The following is a 24,595-nucleotide window of genomic DNA, read 5'->3' on the forward strand; positions in this document are numbered from 1 at the left end:
CCCGCCTCTCAGGCCTCAGCCCCATCCTCTTCCTCCGGGCAGGGCCGCCAGCCCCTGGCCCCGTGGTCCGCCCGTGAGGGTTACGTGTTTGCCTGTCACGGTGCCCTGTGCTTCCTCCCACAGCCGACTCCCCGGGGGTGGTCCCTGGGATCGTCGGTGCCGTCGCAGTGGCCGTGGCCGGTGCCATCTCCAGCTTCATCGCCTACCAGAAGAAGAAGCTGTGCTTCAAAGAGAACGGTAAGGCGTTCACCGCCGCGTCCTTTCCGTGGGGCCTTGCTACTTTGAAAACCGTGCTTTCCTTAAAAAAAAAAAAGCACTAAAAAGCAGAACTCAGGTTGGCACGAAACACGTGGAAGGCGGCCGAGGGGGTCCTGAAGTCGCTAGAAAACTGGGATCTGACTTTGTGGCTTTGATCCCAGCATCTCCTGCGTTTAGCCATGTGAGCTTGTGCAAGTTACTAACCACTCCGTTTTGGGGGGCAGGCGTTCCCATAACGAGGAGAGATGATAGTCTGCGCTTTAGAATTTTTGTGAAGGTCAGTAAGGTCATGTGTGAAGGTCAGTAAGGTCATGTGTGAAGGTCAGTAAGGTCATGTGTGAAGGTCAAAAAGGTCATGTGTGAAAGTCTTGACAGGTTGCCTGGCAGAGAGTGAGTGCTGATGAAATGTTCGCTCTTACGATTCATTCATTGTTATTTACATGGACCGCCGAATGCCACCGTTACCAGCCCAGAGATCGGAATTCCATCACTGGGCATTTGGGGACTTTGGACTCAAATGCTAAGTTACTTAGGATTCGTCCTGACATCAGTGAGTTCTACTGTTTTGAGCACAGTTAATGTTTGTGCGTCTCCGGAAGGCTCTGTCTAGGTCTTGCTTTGAGAACCAGCGAGGGGTGGGTTGCAGTGTGGTTTGTGGTGGCCCCATGGACCATGGCTGCCCATCCTCCTCAGAGGAGGCTTGTGGTATCTGAACTTCCCTTCTGTGTATAACCCCAAGTCCTTATTCATGCTTTGCCGTTGGCCATTGGTGTCATCTGCCTAAAGGACCCTTTCCTGAGGGTTCTTGGGAAATTCCCAGAAGACTTGATAGAGGCAAAGTTACCCTCTAGGGATGGAGTTTACCTTCATCTTCCATCATTCCAGATTTTTAGGTTCACAAACACTATTTATAGCCTGAAATTGAAAGTCTGACACAGCGTTTGGATTTAGAGACCTAAAATAAGAGGCCATTTTTATATCCCTGTCCTTGCAGTGGAGGGTAGGGGTGCCTGAGTGCATCTTATTTCCCTCGTGGGAGTGGGCGCCTTCCATCTGGCCGCGCTCAGGAAAGTGTGGTTGGCTGGCGGAATGGCGGGCGTCCAGCGATGCCCAAATGGACAGATGACCAAGTTCCAGGAGATACTTATAAAAGATCTACAGTTAGAACCGAGTGGGGGGAAACAGAACAAAAGAAAACACCTTTTTCTTTTACTTCTCCTAGAACGAGCAAAGACTTAAAAGACTAGGGGTTCGATGGAAGTGAATTTCTGTTTCCTTTTCAATGACATTTCCCCCTTTCTCTGAAGACTCTCAAACTCAGAGCTTGACGCTCAGCCAGGAGAGGAAGGCGCTCACTAGGCAAGGATGCACGGGAAGTCCTGGCCCCAGAAGTTTCTGAAAATCTTCAGGCGAACCCCAGTTGGACTCTGGAATTACAGAGCATTTCTGTTACCGTGTGAATTGGATATATGATATACCGTGTGAATCGGATATATGAGTTGGACTCTGGATGTTCATATGTCAAGACACAGGGATTTGAGGAAGCACCCAAGAATCTTAATAGACTTGACATCATCTAATATTTGGAAAAGGGATTCAGAAATTGGGAAAACCAAGTGTTCTGCATCCCACCCTACCCCACCCTTGGGTCTCGGGCTTGGGTTCAACCACTCTTCCCCCATTGCAGGGGGAAGGGGTGGGCATGGAAACGGAAAGCTTCCCGGGTAGAAAGAGTTGAACGTACGATTTTCAAAACCAAAAGCGAACTTTCTGAAGAACTGGCTCAGGGCAGGTGAGGATTCAACTTATGCTTCCGGAGAGGTTGGCTACATTCATTCCCCTAGAACACGTCCTTCAGTCTCTCTTCTTAGGCTGAATTAACATTAGGTGCGACCTTAAATATTTGATTTGCTTTGTGGTTTTCACAGGTTCATGGTCTTGGGCTGATGTAGATGCACAAAGAAAAAGGAAAAAAAAAGGGGGGGGCAAGCCTTCATGGGGGAAGGAAGCGGGTAGTTCTGATTTCAGTAATTAGGCACTTTCGTCTCCAGCTGTAAAATGTCCAGCATTGACACAAAGAAAATTAGGTCCCTTTTCTCATAGAAGCACCAAGTCTAATGCAGACAGTGAGCGTCTTTCTGACTACGTGGGTAGATATTGCTGTTTATAGACCTGCCTTATAAAATGAATTTAGTGTTTGTTGTCAGTTATGTGTTTTTATGAACAGAGATGGCCAGGCGTCGGGTGCATGACGATCCTAGACCTTTTCAGGTCCGTGCAGGACTATTTTGTAGGCTTTATTTCTGGGGTGGTTATTTTAAGGTGTGCACTGGTGAGCTTGGAGATTTGGTAAGGGGGATATGGCTACACCCTGTACAGTGAGGTCCCAGCCTTGGAGGAAGCGTGGTTTGGGGTAAACCATTACGCTCTGAGCGTGGTGGTTTACAGAGTGACTTGCCAGGACCTCGTTGTATTGAATTTTGTAGTGTCTGTTGAATTTGCGCCAAGCTTCCTCTCGAGCACTTAACGGGGGGGGGAGGGGAAGCAGATGTGTTTTCCCAACGTGGAGATACATCAATCTAGTACTGTCAGTCTTGATATATACTTAAGAGCTTCTCCGTGAGAAGATAGGAGAAAACTTCCACGGCCAGCAAAGTTTGGTAGCTCTGTCCTTTATTCCTAAAGGTTTGAAGTTGTGACTCTAGGAGTTTAATCTGGTTTTCTTCCAAGTGATGCAAGCTGGCCTCTTAAAGCCGTTTTGGGACGCAGGCTCCTGGTGGATGTGCGTCTTTGCGTTTTCGTGGGTTGGCTTCAAGTCACCAGTTTAAATGACGGATGGTGCTGAGCCTGACCGCTTGCACAGGGCACAGTGTTCGGTTGTTGTCACTGGGTGTGCTCGACGGCTGATTCTCGTTGCTCACCGCACATCCGCCAGCTGCTTCCCTTGTCCTTGATGGTGGCAGATTCTTGAGGCTTTGGTGAAGTGAGCTACTGGCATGTCCTCTCCCTCCCTTCTTTCCTTCCTTCCTTCCTTCCCTCTCTCTTTCTCTCTTTCCCTTCCTTCTTTCCTTCCTTCCTTTCTTTCTTCCTCCCTCTCTCTCCCCCCTCTCTTCCCTTCCTTCCTTCCCTCCTCCTTTCCTCCCGCCCCCCTTCCCTCCCCCCACTTAATCCCGGTGTCCGCTCTGTGAGGCTCTGCTCTGTCAGCCTGTCTCCTCAACTTCTGAGCCCAGAGGGCGTCTTCCTAACAGCTTGCACTGCTGCCTGGGCTGTGGGCATGCACCTGAAGCAAACCTTTCAGACGTTTACTTCTCGTTGTTTGTTTTTCTTTCATTTTCCTTTTCTGACCTTCCGTTTCAGATGAGTCGAAGACCTAGGGACGAGCAGAAAACCCCAGGCGGGGCCTCAAGATCCTCCTTTCCGATCCGCGTTTATCTACAAAGACGCAGAGTCGAAAGCAGACCTTGCTGTCATTTGTCCTTTTCCTTATTAGTAAAACTGCCGCTGTGATGTGTTTCTCCCAGACCGGATGCCATGCCTTGAATCCTATATGTTTTCTCCCTTCACGGTGCACAGAAGCGTATGATATTACATTTTAAGGCCCAGGTAGCTTCAGAATAAGGAAGAGAACTGCAGACATTTCCTTTTAAAGTGAAATCCGACAGAAAGAAATGGTGCCGCCAGGGGCTTCCGTGAAATAGCCAGGTTTCTCACCATCCCCCGTCCTTGCCAGCGGATCCTGCAGGGGGTTAGCCGTCCCGCTTTCAGAGTCCTGGGGCAAAGCCGGCCTTGGGTCATAGGGTTTCATCTTTCACGCTCATGATGGGATTTTTAACCTTCTGATTCCATAGCCCCTGGATTCTTATGGTCCATTTCCATGAAGTATTTCCTAACTCTTTCTCGGATCAGTTTTTGCCAATTATGTGAATTTCCCAGTTTGCAGCGGGGGAAAAAAAAAATCCACATATTTAGGAAAAACCTAAAAATCTCACGATCTTAAATTTCTAAGGTCAGTGGAGAAGTGAGTGTTGGGATCTTGACATCCTAGAATTCTTGCATCCTTGTATATCCCCGTAAGCATGGAAGTCATTGCTGCATTTTTTTTTTTTTTTTTTTTTTTCCTTTTTAACATCAGACCATCTCCTTCTTGTGCGTAAATATTAGTTTTCTTTTTCCGACCGCGTGCCGAGCGTCAGGGTGACGTCCATTCCCGGGGTGAAATGGCTGGTGGTGATCTGGTGGCCGAGTGGCAGGTTTTGGGGGTTAGTATCAGGAGGTGGGTTAAGAACCCTGCAACGGAGGCTCTCCGTGCCCCTCCCGTGGGCCTGGTCCTCTTCCGCCGGTCACCTTGATGGCCTTGACAGTGGTCGCCTTGCCGGCCGTCTGGGTCTTTGAAGAAAGCGTCTGCAGATTTCTTGGTTCTGATGAAATAAAGCCCGTGTCTCAGTTAGCACAGGGGTGCATTTAAATCGAATCTCTGTGCCCCAAGAATTAAGTCCTCGGTGTGAACTCCGGATGAGACCCTGCCGGTCAGTGGTCTCTGGGGTCTGCCCTTGGCCCCAGTGCTTGCTGTGTTTACGTAAATAGCCCGCACACATAGAGACCCCTAAAGCTGCCATTGCTGTAATTGCCTTCATAGCTCAAGTGGCTCCTCGCTTAAAAGCATGTGAGTTGCTTTGGTTTTGATTTTGAGATGTGCTGTGTTTGGCCTTCTAAGTGTTGAGGTTGCAGCGGGACAATGCACCTTGTGGAGCCCGGGTCTCCTCTTAGGGTTCCCTGGGGTTGGGTTGGGCGCTTGGCAACGGGGAATCCGGCCCTGCATCCCTGACCACACGGCTCCAGCTAAACAGGATCCCAGGGGGCCGATCCTTTTCCCCGCCCACGAAGCACCCACCCTCCCTCAGGCTCTCCCCAGATGCTGGGCGTTGGTGACACCAAGTGTGCCAGCATCCCCTCCCCCTCCCCCCAAATGTCTCTTCAGATAATGGATTGAACGTGCCTTTTACTTGTTGGAAATAACGCTTGGCCCCAAATGGATTTGGGTCTGGCTGTACTTTATTATTTCCCAGGGGCATTTCTTTTTTTCTTTTCCTTGAACGTAGCCAGATATAGGGTTTCTGCGGACCCATTAGAATATTTTTACTGGGTTTTTTCTTCCTTTCTTTTTCTTTTGGAAGGGAGATTCTTTGTCATGTGAAAGTAAAGCACATTTAGGATTTCTCGTCATAATAGTTCACTCTAAAATGTGCGTGTGTTCAGAGCCTACCTCCTGCCCGGCCAGCAGAAGACGTGACATTGGCAGTGACCTACCTGCAGTGTTTTCACAGATCTCTTCAAACTCTCTCCTCTTTGGGTGTTTCTCTTTCTTTTTTTTGTCATCTTAGAATTTTGGTCTCTGACTGGGGTCTCCTTTCGTGGTTGGGGGAAAGGGTGAGGGCTCATGGAATCCATTTCATACAGACGGGGGATGCGTGTTTCTGGAACCGGGATTAAAAGGGGTGTTGGGTGTTCGCGGGTAATGCTAACCCCAGATGCTGGTGTTTTGCGAAAATCAAAGCTTCGGGAAAATAGGAGAACGGTTGTCATGGGTCCCGTGAGCTACTTCAGTCCTTTTCATGTCATACGTGCTTCCGTGTCCCTTCCTGAGCATGCAGTAAAGAAATAAACATGTTTTGACTGGGAATCTCTCCTGCGTTTTTGTTTGTTTCTAACTGAAGTATAGTTGGTTTACAACGTTGTGTTAATTTCTGCTGTACAGCAGTGATTCAGTTATACAGTTATATGTTCGTTTTCGTATTCTTTTCCATGATGGCTTATCCCAGGATATTGAATCGAGTTCCCTGTGCTCTACAGTAGGGCCTTGTTGTGGATCCATCCTCAGCATTAGCAGTTTGCATCTGCTAAGCCCAAACTCCCACTCCATCCCTCCCTCAACCCTGTCGTCCCGTCCCGTCCCGTCCCCCCGCCCCGCTCGCTCGTGCATTTTGAATTCTGTCGCCTCACACTGTATGTTGGGAGATCGTTTCTGGGGGCCGGTGGGGCGCGGCATGGTCCTCTTTGCGTCGACGTGTGTTCGAAAACTTCGGGAGTAGAAATAGGGAAATATAATGATAGACTGAAAAAGCACAGGAGCGAACAAACCAGGCCCCACGAGGTGCCCTTCATGCCCTGATGACCAGGGCGGTCCTCTGCTTGGGGGCAGGAGGTGGGAGGCCAGTTCGGCTTGAGAGTGACCATCAGGGTGTGTTGTCTTTGTGTTCACCCCCCTGGGGCGTTTTGTTCTTGCTTGCAGCCGACCAGGGCGAGGTCAACATGGAGAACCATCAGGGCGCCAACGCAGAACCACCCGGTAAGAAGCGACCCGAGTGGCCCCCTCCCGGCCCCCCCCGCGGGTCTGTTTTACCTCCTCTCACCGCGGCCCTGCTCAGATTCTTGGATGGGATCCTCTGTGTCTCGAAGTTTTCAAGGGGGTTTTCTGGGGAGGTGCTACATAGGCTTTCCAGGGCCTTGAGGCTTCTGATGAGAGACCTAAGTCTGCTTCAAGTTCTCTTTAAATGTCGGCTACGAGAATTTTCCAAGTGTCGCCCCGTTGCCGCATGGCCGGAGTCAGCAGCTGGCCGGCGTGCATCTTCTGAGATGCACCTTTTGCAGCATTTTCACGTGCTGCGGTCACTTTTACAGAATCCTCCCAACCCAGTGGAGAATTAGACCAAGAGGAGGTGGTACAAATTATGGAAACTTTTCAGGGCCAGAGGTGGATGTTCAGTGATTAGGACCACTTCTGAAAATGGCAGGAAAACACAAATTATGTGTCCCTACACCTGTGTGTGTTTCTTTCTTTTATTTGTGTATACATGTGGAGACCCACTCCTTTGCCCAAGAAAGGCAACATTTATTTCATAGGACGCCTGTGGACTTGACATAAGTTTTGGGGTTTTTTTAAAGTTTTTGGCCACACCCCATGGCATGTGGGATCTTAGTTCCCCAACCAGGGATGGAACCCACGCCTCCTGCATTGTAAGGCAGAGTCTTAACCACTGGACCGCCGGGGAAGTCCCAAGATAAGTTTTTAGTGAAAAGTTAACATAGTTTTAATTCTAAAAATACAGACTTTTAGAAAGTGTCTAGCTCATTGCTCTTTCAAATAAGGGAAAGATGTATAAAATGAGCTATCCTTTTTAAGCACGAGAAAATGCGAAAGAGACCTCCAAAACAGAAATGAACTGATCAGAAAATCTTAGCCCTGCACCGTTGTAAATGAACCAACGCCGTGGACCCTCATTTACAGAATTATTTATTCTGAAATTTGTAGTTGGCAGACATTTCTTACCGTCTCAGAGAAGTCGCTAGTAGAGAATGCCTCTTCTTAGATTCTTCCTACTTTTCCCGAAGTGTCAGTTTCTAATAGCAACCGTTGCATCGTAGTATGAAATTTATTGAATTTTTTTTTCTAACCAGTTAGATTTAGTTTTTGCTTTCTGTCAGCACTGAGTTTTGAGCACACTTCTATCTTCTGTAGAAATAGAGTCACCCACTTCTGGAATTTTCCACCTACAGGTATTCGCATGCTTGTCGGGGTCCGCTGGGGATGCCTTTTAAAATCTGTTCTTGTGTCTTGGTCCTCTGCAGTTCAACAGACCCTTCTGGAGAAATAGAAGGTCGGCAGCCAAGTGATTCCTAGCAGGATCCCAAGCTCGCCTGCTGAGCCTCTGCAAAGATCGCCTGCAGGGACAGAGCGGTCCCGCAGGGAGCAAGCCCCGGCTTGTCTGTGCCTTTGCTCAACTTGGGATTCCTAGTTTTAATCTTGAGGTGCGTCACCACCGTGCTGGGTGGGTGAGATTGACTTGTGATGAGTTTTGCCTCCAGAGGGGAATTATACTCACCTTCTCCACGGCCCTGAGGCGTTTCCCCCGTGCTGTGTGAAAGGCTGACTGACCAAGTCCCCATCATTCAACCCCACTGAAGTTCCCCAAACAGAAACTCCGGGCTGTTTACAAATTGCCTGTAAATTGAATGCGTCTGAACCTCTGCTAACGTTGACCCTTTTATAGAGTGAGGTAAGCCTTCAGCTAGTTTCCTCAAAAGTTCTTCCATTTATTAGGATTTTTTTTTTTTTTCCCACACCAAACTAATAAAAAGAAATTAGAAACCAAGTACTTCTTACTTAATGTTTTACCATGGGGTGACTTTTAAAAAAGGTTGTGAAACTAGTGGGATGGATCCCCTGTTCCCTTTTCTGCGGCTGTAAGACAGACGATCACCTGAAGTGTTCGCTCTTTATAACATCTTGCAATGAACGGAATGCCTCCTCTTCTCCTGGTAACAAACGATGACTTTTCCACCTTTAGAAGCATTCCCCCCATTTAGGACAGTGCACACACACTGCACAGCTTCCAGAATGCTTGCTTTTATACAGAAGGGCTTTGTTTGCTTGGATTTTTGTGTTCATCTCGGGAAGTGCAGAAGCCCTGATGTTGCAGATGGGCTGGACCTCACCCAGAGACTACCCTCCACGGAAATATTAAGTTTCCAGTGGCACAGGCTTGCCTCGCGTAAAGCTCTTAGGATAGTAATCCAGAGCAGTGGCGGTTTCCTGGGAAGATTTAATCTTGTCACGGATGATGGTGTAAAGAACTGTTGTGTGTTTCACATCAGCCTGTCCAGGTTCAAGGGTATGACGTTAGCACACCTGCGTGGGCTGCCTTCACAAATCCCCTGACTTGGGAAAGGGCAGCTATGAAGTATCAGTCATGAATTCTGGGTCTTTCTCACTTCTGAAGCTCAGAAACTCTGCCAGTAGTTTGAGGGGTAGGCATCTGAGCCAACCCCCTGCTGTTGAGGACGTCCGTATCCTTTCTGTGACCTCTCCTCACCGCATTATCTAAAAGCCTTTGGAGTTTCTTTCTCAAGGTATTGCTGGAGACCGTCATCTGGCTATTTAACTTGTTCTGTCTTTGACACTATGGTAACTTTTGAGTATATGAAATGGTTTAAAAAAAAAAAAAGGATTGGCTATTTATCGTATCCATTCATTGCTTCATTCAACGAATACCTATGACCTGGTGTGCACAATGGTGAACATGAAATTCTGGATTCTACAGGACGGAACACAAATAAATGTCATCCATCAATGGATGGGGTCAGCCAGTTGTCAAGAGCTGAGGGCCGGATTAGTCAATATGCTTGGGTTCCCTCGCTAACTGGCTCAGAACACCTGGCTACAAAGGTAGCAGAGAGCTTCCATATTCTCCCCAATGAGTCATCAGGGGTTGCCTTTGAGGTCAGATTGTGCACACTGACTTGCTTCATAATAAGAAAAAAATGCATAAAGTCTTTTTGTAACCCTGAATAACGTTGGCATTTTATAAGCATTGCAATCATACTATAAGCATAAATGCCTCATTAAAGAAGAGAAGAGTGAAAGGATGGGTATTTTTTTAAGGATATGAAATTACGACTCATTCGTAAATAAGTATACATTTAAGAAATATGTTAACTGGGCTTTTCTTATGGACGGTGGATATACATTGTTGTAGACTCAGCTTAATTTCATGTTGACATTAAAATAAACATGATTTTATCAAAGGTCTGTCTTTTGAAAATTTGAATTTAAATTATGTGGCTTGGATCATTAAATACTTGGCATGACGATTGCTTTTTAAAATCATTTTGGAACTCCCATATGAAGAAATCACAATCCAACAGATTTTGAAGTCAATATAAATATTTTATTTAAGGGCCAAAGGGAGACAATACCAGTGGAGGATTTGTTATAAGTCTGGGTCATTATGGATTTTTGATCAACCCACTTAAGCTGTGGCCAAGTTTTTGCTATCAAGATGCTGCAATGAATATCTCTGTAAGCACATTTTTGTGGCTCTGTGCAAGTGTGTGTGTTGCATTAATGCCTGAAGTTGGCTTTGTGAGGAGAAAAAGCATGTGTGTATTTAATTTTTATGGACACTGCCCAGTCATCCCCCATAGAGGCTGTGCAAATTCATGATACCCCCCCCCAGCGATGTCAGATCTGTTTCCTCACTGCCATGCAAACTTTCTGATCGGTGCCAATCTATAAGTTGAAAAATGATATCAAATCAACTGCTTTTACATTGCATTTCTCTTAACACAAGTGAGATTGAGAATCTGTGTGTGGGGGACCCATTTGCATTCCATTTCTGGGGGAAATGAATGTGCCTTTTGCCTGTGTTTATATGTGTTATCGGTCCTATCCTTATTGATTTGTAGGAACTCTTTACATATTAAAGATATGACTGTGAAGTAAGTAGCAAATACTCTTTTTCACTTTATCCTTCACCTTTTAACTCTGAAGTGATATTTTCCCCCATTCATTTTTATTATTTTTGTGCAGTGAAGTTAGTTAATGGATTCTGGGCTTGCTGTCATACTTCTGACACTTTTGTGGGGTTTTTTTACATTAGAATTTTTGCTCCCCTAGGAATGCATTTCTGTAAAGGGAATGAGGAAGAGATTCCTTGGTATTTAGTTTTTTAAAAACCGCCATGGGATAATCCCATTATTCCCAAACCATTTATTGAATAATCCATGTTTTCCCACTGATTTGAAATGCAGTTTATGTCATCCACTAAATTCCTGGCCCTCCCAGGGGAGGAAGTGTTTCTTTATTTTTTTCTGTCCTATCGGATCCTTTACAGAAAAAGGTTGGTAACACCTGCTTGAATACATAAAATACCTGTACTTCAAACTGCGTCTTGCAGGGGTCAGGCGTGGTGGGGAAGGTAGTGGCTATTTTGCACCCATTTTGCTTCCACAAGGATTTCCAACAACTGCTGTCCCAGGTCAGTGCTTGCCTCTCCCACACCCGTGCCTGAGAATGAATCCCTGCGTCCGTCATTCTGCTTAAGAGATGCCCAGGTACAGCCAGACGCACACTTGTCCGCACGTGATTGGACCTCGGCTCTGGCCTCAAGCAGGTCCCACGGGGCCACAGGCCACCTGCTGTCGGGTCTCCTGCTCTTTTTTATGTCACCCCAGGCCCGTGTCCATCCTCACGACCCACCTTGCTGGAAACACCCCAAGCCCCAGGTGTAACAGGTTAACCTGAGGCGTCCCCACCAGCCATTCCTCACCCTCCCTGCCCCTGGGGGCTCCCAAGCGCTGCCCCCTCTCCACCAGCAGGCTTCCTAAGAAAGGCATTGGGGTTCTGCCCACTCAGAAAGCCCCTGCATCTCCTAGCACACACAGCGCCGTCCCCTGCCCCAGGGCACCCTTCCTGTGACCGTCCCGTCTGTGGCCCAGCCCTTCCTCCTTGTCAGCCTGGGGGAGGTTGGAGCAGAGGCATTTTTGCTTTTTCTCCTTCCACCCAACTTTTATGGGGCCGATGAGGCCCTGGACACCCCTTGATCAATGTGGGTCTTCCCCAACCTCACGCAGGGCAGGACGGTGGAGGTCTTCCTGCCACGTTGTCTGCTGCCAAGGGCCAACCTCGAAGCAAGAACAGTCCTGTTTGTCTCGCGTCTGATGGTTTCACCATGTTATGCAACCACGGCCTCTGTCTGGTTCCAAGATATTTTTATGAACCCCAGAGGACATTCATCAGGCGACTCCCTGGACGAGTGTCCTGGGGCTGCTGTGAAAAAGCACCACAGATGGTGGGGGGGGGCGGGCGGTGGCTTAAACGACAGAAATGTGTTCTCTTGCAGTTCTGGAGAACAGAAGTCCGAGATCAAGGTGTGGGCAGGCTGGTTCCTTTCTGGAGGGTCCACGGGAGAGTCTGTTCCAGCCTCTCTCTCGGCTTCTTGTGCTGGCTGCCCATCTTTGATGTTCCTTGGCTTATAGATTCATCACTGCAATCTCTACCTTTATCGTCACACGGCTGTCTCCCCGTGTGCCGTGTCCAGCTTTCCCCCTTAGTATAAGGAGGTGAGTCGTTTTGGATTACATCCCACCTGGCTCTACTGCAACCTTGTCTGAACTAATCCCATCTACACTGACCTCATTTCCAACACAAGTCACTGTCTGAGGTATTGCAAGTTAGGACTCCAAACTATGATTTTGTTGTGGGGTGGGGGGGAGACACAGTTCAACACATAACCTCCCCTCCCCCAACCCCTGGCAACGACCAATGTGCTTTCTGTCTCTATGGCCTTGCTGGTTCTGGACATTTCATATAAAAGGAATCACACACGATGTGCTCTTTTCTGCCTGGCTTCTCTCACTGAGCGTACAGTTTTTGAAGTTCATGCATTTTGTATCCTGTGTCCGAGCTTCATTCATGTTTATGGATGGGGAAATTGGAAGGAAGCCCCTTTCCAACCACATCATCTCCTCTCCTTGATGGCTCTATGTACAGTGTAGGATTTTACACGCAGTTTTCCTTAGAGTGTTTTCCTACATACACACACACACGCACCTCTGTGCGTCAAAATGATCCATCTAAGTGACTGAGCTTTACAAAGAGGTAAAAGGGGAAAAAAAACAAAACACCAGACGATCAAGAAAAATATATGCACATTTTTAGATGCTCCCCAAATGCAGAAAATGTCAAGATTCATTTCTCCTTTTAGGTCTGTTTGGCATCAAACCAGCCTGTCTGGGTATTTAAAAACTGCTTTCCCAACCTGGATAAATTTTTTTTCTTTCTTTCTCATGCACTTATTCCGTGTATCAGAGAGATTCAAAGCCTTCTGCAAATGTTAACCTTTTATTCTTCCCCACTGCTTAGAGGTGGGTAGCTTGTAAGGGTTAACCCTTACATATACATATAACCTTATATGTTACATATACATATAACCCTTACATATACAACATGTATATGGATAAATGAGGCCCTGTCAAAAGCCTTAGGGCAGAAAATAATAACAGACTGGGTGAAATTAGGAATAATCACTGGCCTCAGTCGCCAGACCATGTTTCAAGTGAAGATGTAGAGAATTTGGAAGTTACAGCAAAAGGCCTCCAACTTAAGTAACGTACGTTCACCCATTTTTGCTGTTTTATGGTGGAACAAAGTCCAAATGAAACAACGAAGGGGAACATTTTCCAAAATCAAATGGAGCTTGAAAGCAACATCTGTAGATCTCTGAATTGCATCGCAGGGTCTTGGAGGGGGCAGAGCAGTTAATTATTCCCAATCACATCTGAGACCCTCTTCGTGAGCCGTTGAGTAGTTCTTCCGGGGTAATGAAACACGGTGATTGTAGTAGTCTTCTAGTATGCTAGCTCTGCTTTGGCTTTCAATTCTTCATCATTCTCTGCATCTCCGTGGCTGCCGGACGGCCCTGTTTTGTGTTCCTAGAATTGCTCTTACAGAAAATGCATTATTTTTCTGCAGGTCAGCGACAAGGACCTACTGTATAGCGCCGGGAACTATATTCAAAACTTTGTAATAATGTAGAATGGAAAAGAATCTGAAAAAGAATATGTATATGTATAAATGAATCACTTTGCTGTATACCTGAAACTAACACAACATTGTAAATCAACTCTACTTCAGTTGAAAAAAAGAAGAAGAAATTTGCCCCAATCTATAACCACCTCCAAGACCCCTAGTGGGTTTATCTTCACATAAGGATCCCGTCTCTGTCCCCCCCGATTCAAAGTGCAACGTTACCCCCCCTCCCTGCCACCTGCAGAACACAGATCTTCAGTTGCACATGGAACTAGCAAAATCAAGCCCCGATGCGTTGTCACTTCATTCCCAGGGGACCCAGCCCAAACCCAGACTCAGGACATTCACACCTGGAATGTCCTCCCCGCCTTCTCCTACAGCAACTTTGTGTTCACTCTTCATGCGTCAACTCAAATATTTGAGGGTCTTGATTTTGGGGTTCCCAAAGCACGTAGACTTACTTGAATGATCGCCCTTCATGGCAGTTAAGGTGTTTTCTGTTTGCTTGTTTTTTTAATTAATTAATTTATTATTTATGTTTGGCTGCGTTGGGTCTTTGTTGCTGCACGCGGGCTTTCTCTAGTCGTGGCGAGCAGGGGCTACTCTTCATTGTGGTGCGCGGGCTTCTCATTGAGGTGGCTTCTCTTGTTGCAGAGCACGGGATCTATGTGCGCGGGCTTCCGTAGTTGGGGTGCACAGGCTTAGTTGCTCCGTGGCCTGTTTGTTTGTTTTTAATCCTTGTGCCTTTGCTGTCAAGGGAACCTTGACTCCTTGTGGCCAGAACTGGTATCTTAAGCCCCACCGTAGCCCCCAGGTTATGGCACCCGGGCATCAGGGAGAGTGAAATAGCAGGTGGAAGACGGTTTATACGTTGCCCTCTCTGTGCTTCAGTTCGGGGCCGCATTAGTCAGCTCGGGCTGCCGAAATAAATACCCCAGATGGGACGGCTTCAATAACAGACGTGTATTTCCCCCAGTCCTGGAGGCTGGAATCTGAGATCCAGGTGTGGGCAGGGTTGGTTCCTCCTGAGGCCTCTTTCCTGGGCGTTTGGACGGCCTTCTCCTCCCTGTGTCCTCACTTGGTGGAGAGTTGTCTGGTGTCTCTTCTTACAAGGATGCTAATCCCATCATGGGAGCCCCACCCTCATGGCCTTATCTAACCCTAATCACTCCCCAGACACCACCCTCTAACACCATCCCATTGGGGGTTATGGCTTCAACAGATGACGTGTTGGAGGGACACAAGCATTCGGTCCACACCGCTGGGCGATGTGCTCAGCACCCCCTAGAGGTGGTCCCACAGAAACCCTGGGTCCCCCCTTCCTACCATGTGCCTTTGCCCCACCCCTTCCTCATCCTCCACTCTCCATCCCTCCCCTCCTGTTCCGTTCCTACCCAGCCTTTAAATTCAGTGTGAGGTGGGACTTCCCTGGCGGTCCAGTGGTTACGGCAGGGGGCGCAGGTTCAATCCCTGGTCGGGGAACTAAGATCACGTATGCTGGTATAAAATAAAATATAAAATAAAATAAGAGAAGAGAAAATCAAATCAAATCAAATCAGCGTGAGGCTACAACCCTCCCCAGAAGCCTCTAGGACACAAGCTGGGTGCAGAACCTCCCAGGAGCCCCCCCGGCCTTGGTGTGCTCCCCCATATTACCGAACATTACACTGCAACTCTCTCCTCCTCTTTGTAAACAACTTTTCTTTCTCTATCTCCGCACAGCCGGCATCTAGCCCGCCTCTCTGGCTCAAAACAGCTGTGCATCAAATGTTTGTTGAATGAATGCACGAGCTCATCTGATGTCCCACACTGTGGAGATGGAAACCTTGGAATTTATAAATCTGGTGCTTCCACTGCTGCATAGCACAGGGAGATCAGCTCGGTGCTCTGTGACCACCTAGAGGGGTGGGATAGGGAGGGTGGGAGGGAGACGCAAGAGGGAGGAGATATGAGGATATACGTATACGTATAGCTGATTCACTCTGTTATACAGCAGAAACTAACACACCATTGTAAAGCAATTATACTCCAATAAAGATGTAAAAAAAATTAAAAATAAAAGAACCTACTGTATAGCACAGGGAACTCTATTCAATACTCTGTAATGGCCTATACGCAAAAGGAATCTTAAAAAAAAAAGAAAGTGGATATATGTATATGTATAACAGATTCACTTTGCTGTACACCTGAAACTAACACAACATTGGAAGTCTACTATACTCCAATAAAAGTTTAAAAAATAAAAAATAAATCTGGTGCTTCCAACCCGTTCTTTTGTTTTTTTTTTTCAAACTTTTACTGAAATATCATTGATTTACAATGTTGTGTTTAATTTCTGCTGCACAGGAAAGTGACTCAGTTATACATGTATACATTCTTTTTCTTATTCTTTTCTGTGACAGTGTATCACAGGGTATTGACAATAGTTCCATGTGCTGTACAGTAGGACCTTGTTGATCCATTCTATATATAATAGTTTGCATCAGATTGTACTGTAATATATATACCGAGATGTATGTAAAATTTATACATTTATATATAAATAATATATATATCATATATAATATAATTTCTATCTGAACGGTGTAGTAACTCAAGTGTATACAATTGGAAACAAAATGCTTCCCTCCACACCGAGGGGTTATTTTCTAGAAGCCTATATCCTACCACTTCTTACACAGCTCAGGTGGAAGACACGGAGGGAGGGCCAGGTGAAATTTGCTTCTCTGGCCCCCAGCAGCCCCAGCCAGACTAACTGCCCCGGCCACCTACAAAGAAACTGAGGTCCACGGATGCAGCACGACTCTTTAAAGGTACAGGGTCTTCAAGTTGCAGAAGCAGAGATTAAACATGGGTCTATACTCTGATCTTTGCATGGGCGCTCTGCTGGGTCTGGCGTTGGCGTCGCCCTGCAGGAGGGTTCTGGGGAAGGACGCCGGGCAGGGAGTGTCCTGCCTGCACCCAGGGTTGTCGCCTTTGATCCTGGCGCATCTCCCATGCCCGCGGGAAGCAGACCTGCCAGGCAGGTGTGCCAGCTACGCGAAGCCCAGGACACCCATTGGTGCGGGGGAGCCACCTGTTTCCCCAGCATCCTGAGGCTGGTTGGCCAGTGTAGCGCAGGGAGGCGGGCTCCCCAGGATGCCCTCCGGCATGGAGGCCCACGCCTTACGGGCTCCAGGCCGTGCAGTTTGGGACGGAACGCCCAGCCCTTCAGATTCTGGCAGAGGCACACAAGTTTGGTTCATCCTTTCTGCTTGGAGACTTTGCCTGTTTCCCTTGCAAACTGGGAAGCAGAAGTCAGCACATCCGTCCAGCAAGGGTTGCGTGGCCAGATCGCCCAGCGCGCACACTGAAGGTTCGCCTGAAAGTTAACCGAGGATGGAGCCCTGGTGGGGCACCTTCTACCTCACGTTCCTGTGTCTTCCGATGCACATCCGAGGTAAGGGAGGGTTTGCTCTGTGGAGAGCTGTGTGGGTGTGCATTTCTATCTGGCTGCTTTAAAACAAAAAGCAAAAAAAAAAAACCTCCGCCCCAAACCACTACCACTCGGGAAATGGCTCTAACGTGCCAGATTGTAGAAAAATAAAAAAAAAAACAAAAAACAGACCAAGTATGATGGCTTTGAGGGGAGAAAAAGGGGCCGGGTACCAAATCGGGGTCTGGGAATTGGACCCAGAAGTGTAGGATGTGGACCACAGCACTTAGAAGCGAACTGTTTCTGTTGTCTGCTTTTGATCTCTGGGTGTGTCACACATGGAAAAAAGTGACCCGTGTTCCTGGGGCGTGCTGGGATTTTTCAATTCCTTGTTTTTGATTTAAAATATTAGTGCTGAGTTTCCGTATGGGGACAATGGAACTGAGACACAGCTTGGTTTTGTGGGACCGATCACCCAAGATTGGGTTTGCTGGAAGGGCAGCCTCCGTTCAGGTTTTTAGACATTTCTCAACAATGTCACCCCTCCTGTTGGCAAATTAAAAGCATCTGAATTGTTTACGCCCCAAACTTCAATACAGGCTCTTCTGGTAATGCCGGGATTTTGGTTTGTCGGACAGCAGAGGTGGGGAGAGACCTAGTTTGGGAACTATAATTTACCCAGGACATGTAGGATTTAACAGCAATTGGATAAGCTCCTTTGGTCCTTTGAATATTTGAATTTTAGGAGATGGAGGCCCAGGCAGGATTTAAGAGTGAGAAGTGTTGCAGGTTAGGAATTAAAGGATTTCGTTTGGATGGCACTCTGGTGGCATTTCCTGTTTATCCTGTTTGAGGATGGTTGCTTAGGGGCAGATGTGGTTTTGTGAGACATCCTGGCACCCAGCGCCCAGGATCTTCCCCGAGACCCTTCCAGGAATCCTCGTTGTCTGCGCATCTTGCCCCCCCACCCCCGGCACGTGGGTCACGCAGAAATGCAGTCCAGGCGCTTCTGTTTGCAGGGAGATGTTAGTCCCTGAACTGACTGACACCAGGGCTGAAGGAACAGCAAGAGGGCAGAGCTCTGATTCTACACAGACCCGCCCAGAAGCCAAGCCAGCAAAACCCGTCTGAGCGTTTATTCCTGCTGCTGTGCACGCAGTAGGAGCTGTGGGTTTACCTGCGGGTTCAGGCCACTCAGCCTCCTACCAGGCGCAGTCGGTTTGCTCCTTTGGGGATAATGGGATGTCAGATTCCTTCAGCTTCTCACGTGGCTCATCATATGTGCTGGGGAAATTTGCTGTGGATTTAACCGCCGTTCTTCAGAAGAGAAAAAAATGCAGGAGCCGGCCCTGGCTGATGTTAGCCGAGTTCTTCTGAGGATGCCCAGGTTACGTTCTTTTGATGAGGGCATGACTTCCTACAGGCTCTGCGGGTGTTAATCAAGTTCATTCTCACACAGCCCTGGGCTGGGGCTGCCAGGCTTGATGCGCTTTTTCTTTCTTCTTCTTTTTTTTTTTTTTTTAAATATGTTTCCTTTTTTGATCTAACACGGAACTTTTTTTTTTTCTTTTTGAAGATGATATTATTTTATTTTATTTTTGGCCATGCCGCACAGCATGTGGGATCTTAGTTCCCTGCCCAGGGATTGAACCCGTGTCCCCTGCATCCCTGCATTGGAAGCGCAGAGTCTTAACCACTGGACTGCCAGGGGAGTCCCTTGATGCCCTTCTATAGATGGGTACACGGAGGCACGGAGGTGTTCCATCATTTGTCTGAGGTCACATTGCTGGGAACGTGCAGAGGCAGGAGAGGTGTGAGGAGGGATAGGAAAGGTAGTGAGGTCTGGGTCAGGGCGCGTCGGTGTGAACACGTTGTGCAGATGTCCCGAGTCCTGGGTAGTTTGTTAAATGCATGGACTGCCCCCTCACACCCCAAACCACCAGCAGCTCTCGGCGTGAGGGAGTTCACGAGGTCCCCAAACACTTCCTGCAAGGCTGTCAAGATGCTTGTTACAAAGGCTCCGGAAAAGCAGACTATCATCATGGTGAACATCACTTAACCATTCTTATAATGACTAAACTGTGTGTATAAAATAAAATAAGAACATGGGTATAGTCCTGAGGCATAGGGGTTTACAATTTGGCGGTTTCAGATTTCCAGTGTATTTAATTACCTTTCACTATCAAACCTGGAGGCTCTTGAAGGACCATGAGACCAAGTCAAGTCTTCTAAAAGCTGATAGAAACAGAAATGGAAACTCCAGGGGCTGCTTGTCGTGTTTGGTCTGTTGAGAAAAAAATCTATCTATCTATCTACCTACCTACCTACCTATCTATCATCTATCAACTATCTAACATCTATCAACTATCTATCTACCTACCTATCATCTATCTATCAACTAACTATCTAACATCTATCAGCTATCTATCTATCATCTATCTAGCTAGCTATAATACAGATATAACTCTAGATTTTGTATATATATATATATTTCCTTATATTCCCTTTTTTCCTGTATATCTATTGTATCCTGGGTATACATTACCATTTTCCTGTGTCTATATTATACAGTGGCTCTGAAATTCCCTTCTACATGTATTGTATCTTCTCCTCTTATCAGACAAGACTAAACATCTGTGTGCGTTTAAATAGAGCTCCTTTTCTACCTACAGACTAAAAAAGTACAGGCATCCCTTGGTATTTGAGGGGGATTAGTTCCAGGACCCCCTGGGACACCAAAATCCGTGGATGGTCAAGTCCCTTATATAAAATGATGTCGTATTTGCATATAACCCACGCACCTCCTCCCGTAGACTTTATTTTTTTAATTATTATTTTTATTTTTTATAAATTTATTTATTTACTTTTGGCTGCATTGGGTCTTTGTTGCTGCGCACGGGCTTTCTCTAGTTGTGGCGAGCAGGGGCTACTCTTCATTGCGGTGCACGGGCTTCTCATTGTGGTGACTTCTCTTGCTGCAGAGCACGGGCTCTAGGCACACGGGCTTCAGTAATTGTGGCACGTGGGCTCAGTAGTTGTGGCTCGCGGGCTCTAGAACGCAGGCTCGGTAGCTGTGGCACATGGGCTTAGTTGCTCCACGGCATGTGGGATCTTCCCGGACCAGGGCTCGAAGCCATGTCCCCTGCATTGGCAGGCGGATTCTTAACCACTGCGCCACCAGGGAAGTCCCCTTCCTGTAGACTTTAAATCATCTCCAGGTGACTTATCATACCTAACACTGTGTAAATGCTATGTAAATAGTTGTTGTCACGTGGCAAATGCTAGTTTTGCTTTTTGGAACTTTCCGGAATTTTTTAAAATTTCATTTTTTTTTTGGCCTTGAGGCATGTGGGATCTTAGTTCCCCAATCAGGGATCAAATCCGTTCCCCCTGCAGTGGAAGTGCAGAGTCTTAACCACTGGACTGCCAGGGAAGTCCCAGAAAAATTTAATATTTTTATTTTATTTTATTTTATTTATTTTTATTTTTTAACATCTTTACTGGAGTATAATTGCTTTACAATGGTTTGTTATTTTCTGCTTTATAACAGAGTGAATCAGCTATACATATACATATATCCCCATATCTCCTCCGTCTTGCGTCTCCCTCCCACCCTCCCTATCCCACCCCTCTAGGTGGTCACAAAGCACCAAGCTGATCTCCCTGTGCTATGCAGCTGCTTCCCACTAGCTATCTATTGTACATTTGATAGTGTATATATGTCCATGCCACTCTCTCACTTTGTCCCAGCTTACCCTTCCCCCTAAATTTAATATTTTTGGTCCGTGGTTGGTTGAATCTGCAGATGTGGAATCCACAGATACGGAGCTTTGACTGCAATAAAAACGGATAGTGATATTCTTTATAGTTTTTTAACAGTAGCCCATCACAGTTCTGAGTACTTGCCATTGAATAAAGGTAAGTCAGGTGCTGAGCGAGGTATTTTAGGTTGGTTGCTGCCTTCAGATGTGGCAGGATGTTTGGGCTTTGCTTCTGAGAATGGTGATTTGGAGAAGTTGTGATACTTGCCCAAGGCATTAAGCCAGCCCACGTGATGCTACCAGACTCCAGCCCTCGTTGGCCTCACCCCACAGCCCTGAGTTGAATCTTTCTGGATTCTGCCTCCTTCCTCATGGCCCCCAAACTCCCTTTGATCTAACCAATCTCGGGGTGTGCAAGTCACCCCACAAGCTGGTCATTAAAACTGCCCTTGTCCCATGCCCATCTGTTGCACTGAACCTGCCCAGCTATTTAGGGCAGTGATTCTCAGCCCTTGATGCGCAGACGAATTACCTGGGAGGGAGCAGGTTTAAAGGCACCACCCGAATCCCAGCCCCTCGAGATCTTCATTAGGTAGGTGGGTGTGGTGCTGGGGAGCCAGAGTACCTGCATTTTGGGAAGCACCCTGGTGACGCCCATGCTGGAGTGAGGGCTCCCTTGAGAGGTGATATCTGAGCATGTGGCCATCTGGTTTAAACCTGGGGCTGGGCCTCTTGGGTCCCTGCCACCGTGGGGCCTCTGCTCCGTGGTTCCTGACTCCGTCATGCATCCCTCACCCAACAGGTGCATAGTGACGCCCCCGGGGTAGAGATGCTGCAGCCAGCCATGCTCAGACAGGGTGCCTTTGCTCCCAGGGGACACTTGGCAATGTCTGGAGTCATTTTTGGTTGTCACAAGTGGGAGGGGGCTGCTGTCATCAGATGGGTGGAGGCCAGGGGTGATCTCAGTGTTCTGTAGTGCACAGGACATCCCACAGAGCAGGGAGTCCTCCAGCTTCCAATGTCAGGACTGCCGAGGTTGTGAAATCCTGCCCTAGCATGAGAGACTCTATCTACCTATGTATCTATCTATCAGTGTATCTATCTATCAGTGTCTCTATCTATCTATCTATCTATCTATCTACTACCTATCTAACTATTAGCAATCACTAATCTATCTATCTATCATCTATTGTCTCACAAGATTGTAGGGCTGAAATTTGTAGGGCAGGCCCATAGGCTGTAAACTCAGGCAGGATTTAACCGGCACCCTTGACTCAGAATCCCTTCTTCTCCGGGAAAACTCAGTTTTTGTTTAAAAGCCTTCAACAGATCAGGGGAGGCCCACCCACATTATCAAGGATAATCTGCTTTATTTACAGTCAATTGATTGTAGACGTTAATCCCATCAACAAAATACCGTCATGGTGACATCTAGATTAGTGTTTGAGTGAACTGGACCCCATAGCCTGGCTGAGTGGACACATAAAATTCACCGTTCAGTGTGATTTCATTTTTCCACTTCAAGTGGCCGAGAGGCTGATTCTGGAGACAATTGTATGGAGGGCTCTGGGGTCCTCTTGCCTTATAGCATAATCAGGCCCACACGTCTGCGTCTTAAGAAATATTTCCGTGTTTGTGGCTATTGCGGGACGTGGGGTGGAGCCAGCACTATTAAATCTTTTTGCTGCCCCAATTTCCCTATTACCACGAATGGCCCCCTTGAAGGGGGTTGCCTTTGCGGTGAAAACAGCTCCTGTAGAAACTGACAAATGCTTGAGCCCCAAGAGTTGATGGGTGCAAAGCACTATGCTCTTCCTTGGAGTAAATCGTTCTCAAGATTTAAAAAAAAAAACAAAACAAAACAAAACTCAGGGACTTCCCTGGTGGCGCAGTGGTTAAGAATCCACCTGCCAATGCAGGGGACACGGGTTCGAGCCCTGGTCCGGGAAGATCCCACATGCTGTGGAGCAACTAAGTCCATGCGCCACAACTACTGAGCCCACGTGCCACAACTACTGAAGCTCCGCAACAAGAGAAGCCACTGCAATGAGAAGCCTGCTCACCGCAACAAAGAGTAGCCCCCACTCGCCGCCAACTAGAGAAAGCCCGCGCGCAGCAACGAAGACCCAACGCAGCCAAAAAGAAGAAAAAAAAAAAAGCAAAAGAGTCCATTTCACCCAAAAAGCATGCTCTTAGAATTAGATGAATGCCTTGTGAGTATTTTCCTCCAATTATTTTTTATTCGTTATCCTTGTGATGGTGACAACACATGGTCTACACAAAATTCAGATACTCCAGGGATGTAGTTGGGAAAGTCTGGTGGGTGTGAGTATTGCTGGGGGACAGGGTAAAAATGCAGAGTCCCCACGCCTGACCCCCCCTTCCTCCAGGACCCCCTTGGGGCGCTTCGCAAGTCTTCTAGCTGGTTGTCCTGAGTGTCAGCAAGTTGGGGGGCCCCAACCGGTCATCCACTGCCCTTCAGAATCAGATGGGGAACATCTCAGCGCCCCCGTCCCCCTGAGGATGAACACCGATGCTTGAAGCAACTTTGCCAGTTTTTCAGGCTCCGGGTGAAGATGAGACCAAACTCACCATCTTCAGGGGTCTCTTGGGAAGCGGCCACTTCCCATATCCGTCCAACTGCCGTTTCCTTTCAAAAAACAGCAGAGCTGTCGCCAGCTGAAGACCAATGCACAAGGGGTGTTGAGGAAAGTGATGGAGCTGGGATATTTCAAGGAAAGAGTGGAATCTTCTTCTCTTGCTGTTTCTTGGGGTTACCTGCAGGGTGGATCTGAAGTTGGTCCAACTGTCATCCCCTTGGAATGTTTTGGGGCTTCACCCATGGGGGTCAAGGTTCAAGGCCGCCTTCTCTCCTGCCTGTGGGAAGAAGCAGACAGGGGTTCTTCTATGACTCCCCCCATAACTGAGGCTGTGATACCCCTGGAGGGTGAGGACCTCCTGGACCTTGGGGGTTCAGTCAACTGGAGGGTGCAAAAAAGGATCACCATCCCCTGACACTAAGGATGATTCCTGTTTGCATCATGAACTTCTAAAGTGGGGTCCCCAGACCGGTGGCACCGACATCCCCTGGGAGCTAGTGAGATATGCAGTTTTAGTGTCACCCAGACCTGCTGACCTAGACTCTGCCTGTAGCCAGGTTCCGGGCTGGTTTGAATGCCCTTGAGGGTCTGAGAGGCGCTGAGACAGAAGCCCTGAGGCTGATGGGGCAGCTGTGGCGTGGACCAGCGCGCCGTGAGTGGCCTGTCTTCAAACGGCTGCGCTGAAGACCCTCTCCTTTTCGACCCCCGGTGACTGCCTCTGCCCCATCCCACTCCACCAGGCTGTCGGATGGTGCCCGCACGATGGCTGAGACTCTCCTGTGGCTTTGAGTCTGTTACAGGATGACCTGTGTCCCCCGCAAATTCATATGTTCAATTCCTATCCCCCAGGACCTCCAAATGGGATTGTGCTTGGAGATGGGGGTCTTTAAAAAGGTGATGAAGGGAAAATGAGGGGAGGGGGAGGGGCAAGATAGGGGGAGGGGCTCAAGAGTTACAAACTATTACGTATAAAATAAGTTCCAAGGAATTCCCAGGCAGTCCAGTGGTTAGGACTCCACTCTCTCACTGCCGAGGGCCTTCCCTTCCTTTTCTCCCTTGTAAATCTGAACTGCTAACCTAGGCAGATGCTTTCTTTTCTCTACTCCGTCAATCTCAGCGTCCTGGGAAACAGCCGCTGTAATATGCTTTCTGTACATATTTTTTTTAAAAATTGAAGTATGGTACTTGTATTTTA

At 47.6% G+C, this 24,595-nt stretch overlaps 2 protein-coding genes across 2 annotated transcripts in view; both read left to right on the forward strand.

The window, feature by feature from the left end:
* The window catches only part of CD99 (CD99 molecule (Xg blood group)), a 33,266-nt gene extending 24,858 nt beyond the window's left edge, over positions 1 to 8,408 (forward strand). The window contains exons 8-10 of the mRNA XM_068533833.1: positions 124 to 237; positions 6,548 to 6,604; positions 7,885 to 8,408. Coding sequence (XP_068389934.1) covers positions 124 to 237; positions 6,548 to 6,604; positions 7,885 to 7,910 — 197 coding nt within the window. The 3' untranslated portion in view covers positions 7,911 to 8,408. The remainder of the gene's footprint in view (positions 1 to 123; positions 238 to 6,547; positions 6,605 to 7,884) is intronic.
* Positions 8,409 to 16,825: 8,417 nt separating this feature from the next.
* The window catches only part of XG (Xg glycoprotein (Xg blood group)), a 38,705-nt gene continuing 30,935 nt past the window's right edge, over positions 16,826 to 24,595 (forward strand). Inside the window, exon 1 of the mRNA XM_068533365.1 lies at positions 16,826 to 17,063. Coding sequence (XP_068389466.1) covers positions 17,003 to 17,063 — 61 coding nt within the window. The 5' untranslated portion in view covers positions 16,826 to 17,002. The remainder of the gene's footprint in view (positions 17,064 to 24,595) is intronic.

This window comes from Eschrichtius robustus, chromosome X (genome assembly GCF_028021215.1).
Source record: "Eschrichtius robustus isolate mEscRob2 chromosome X, mEscRob2.pri, whole genome shotgun sequence".
Taxonomy (NCBI): domain Eukaryota; kingdom Metazoa; phylum Chordata; class Mammalia; order Artiodactyla; family Eschrichtiidae; genus Eschrichtius; species Eschrichtius robustus.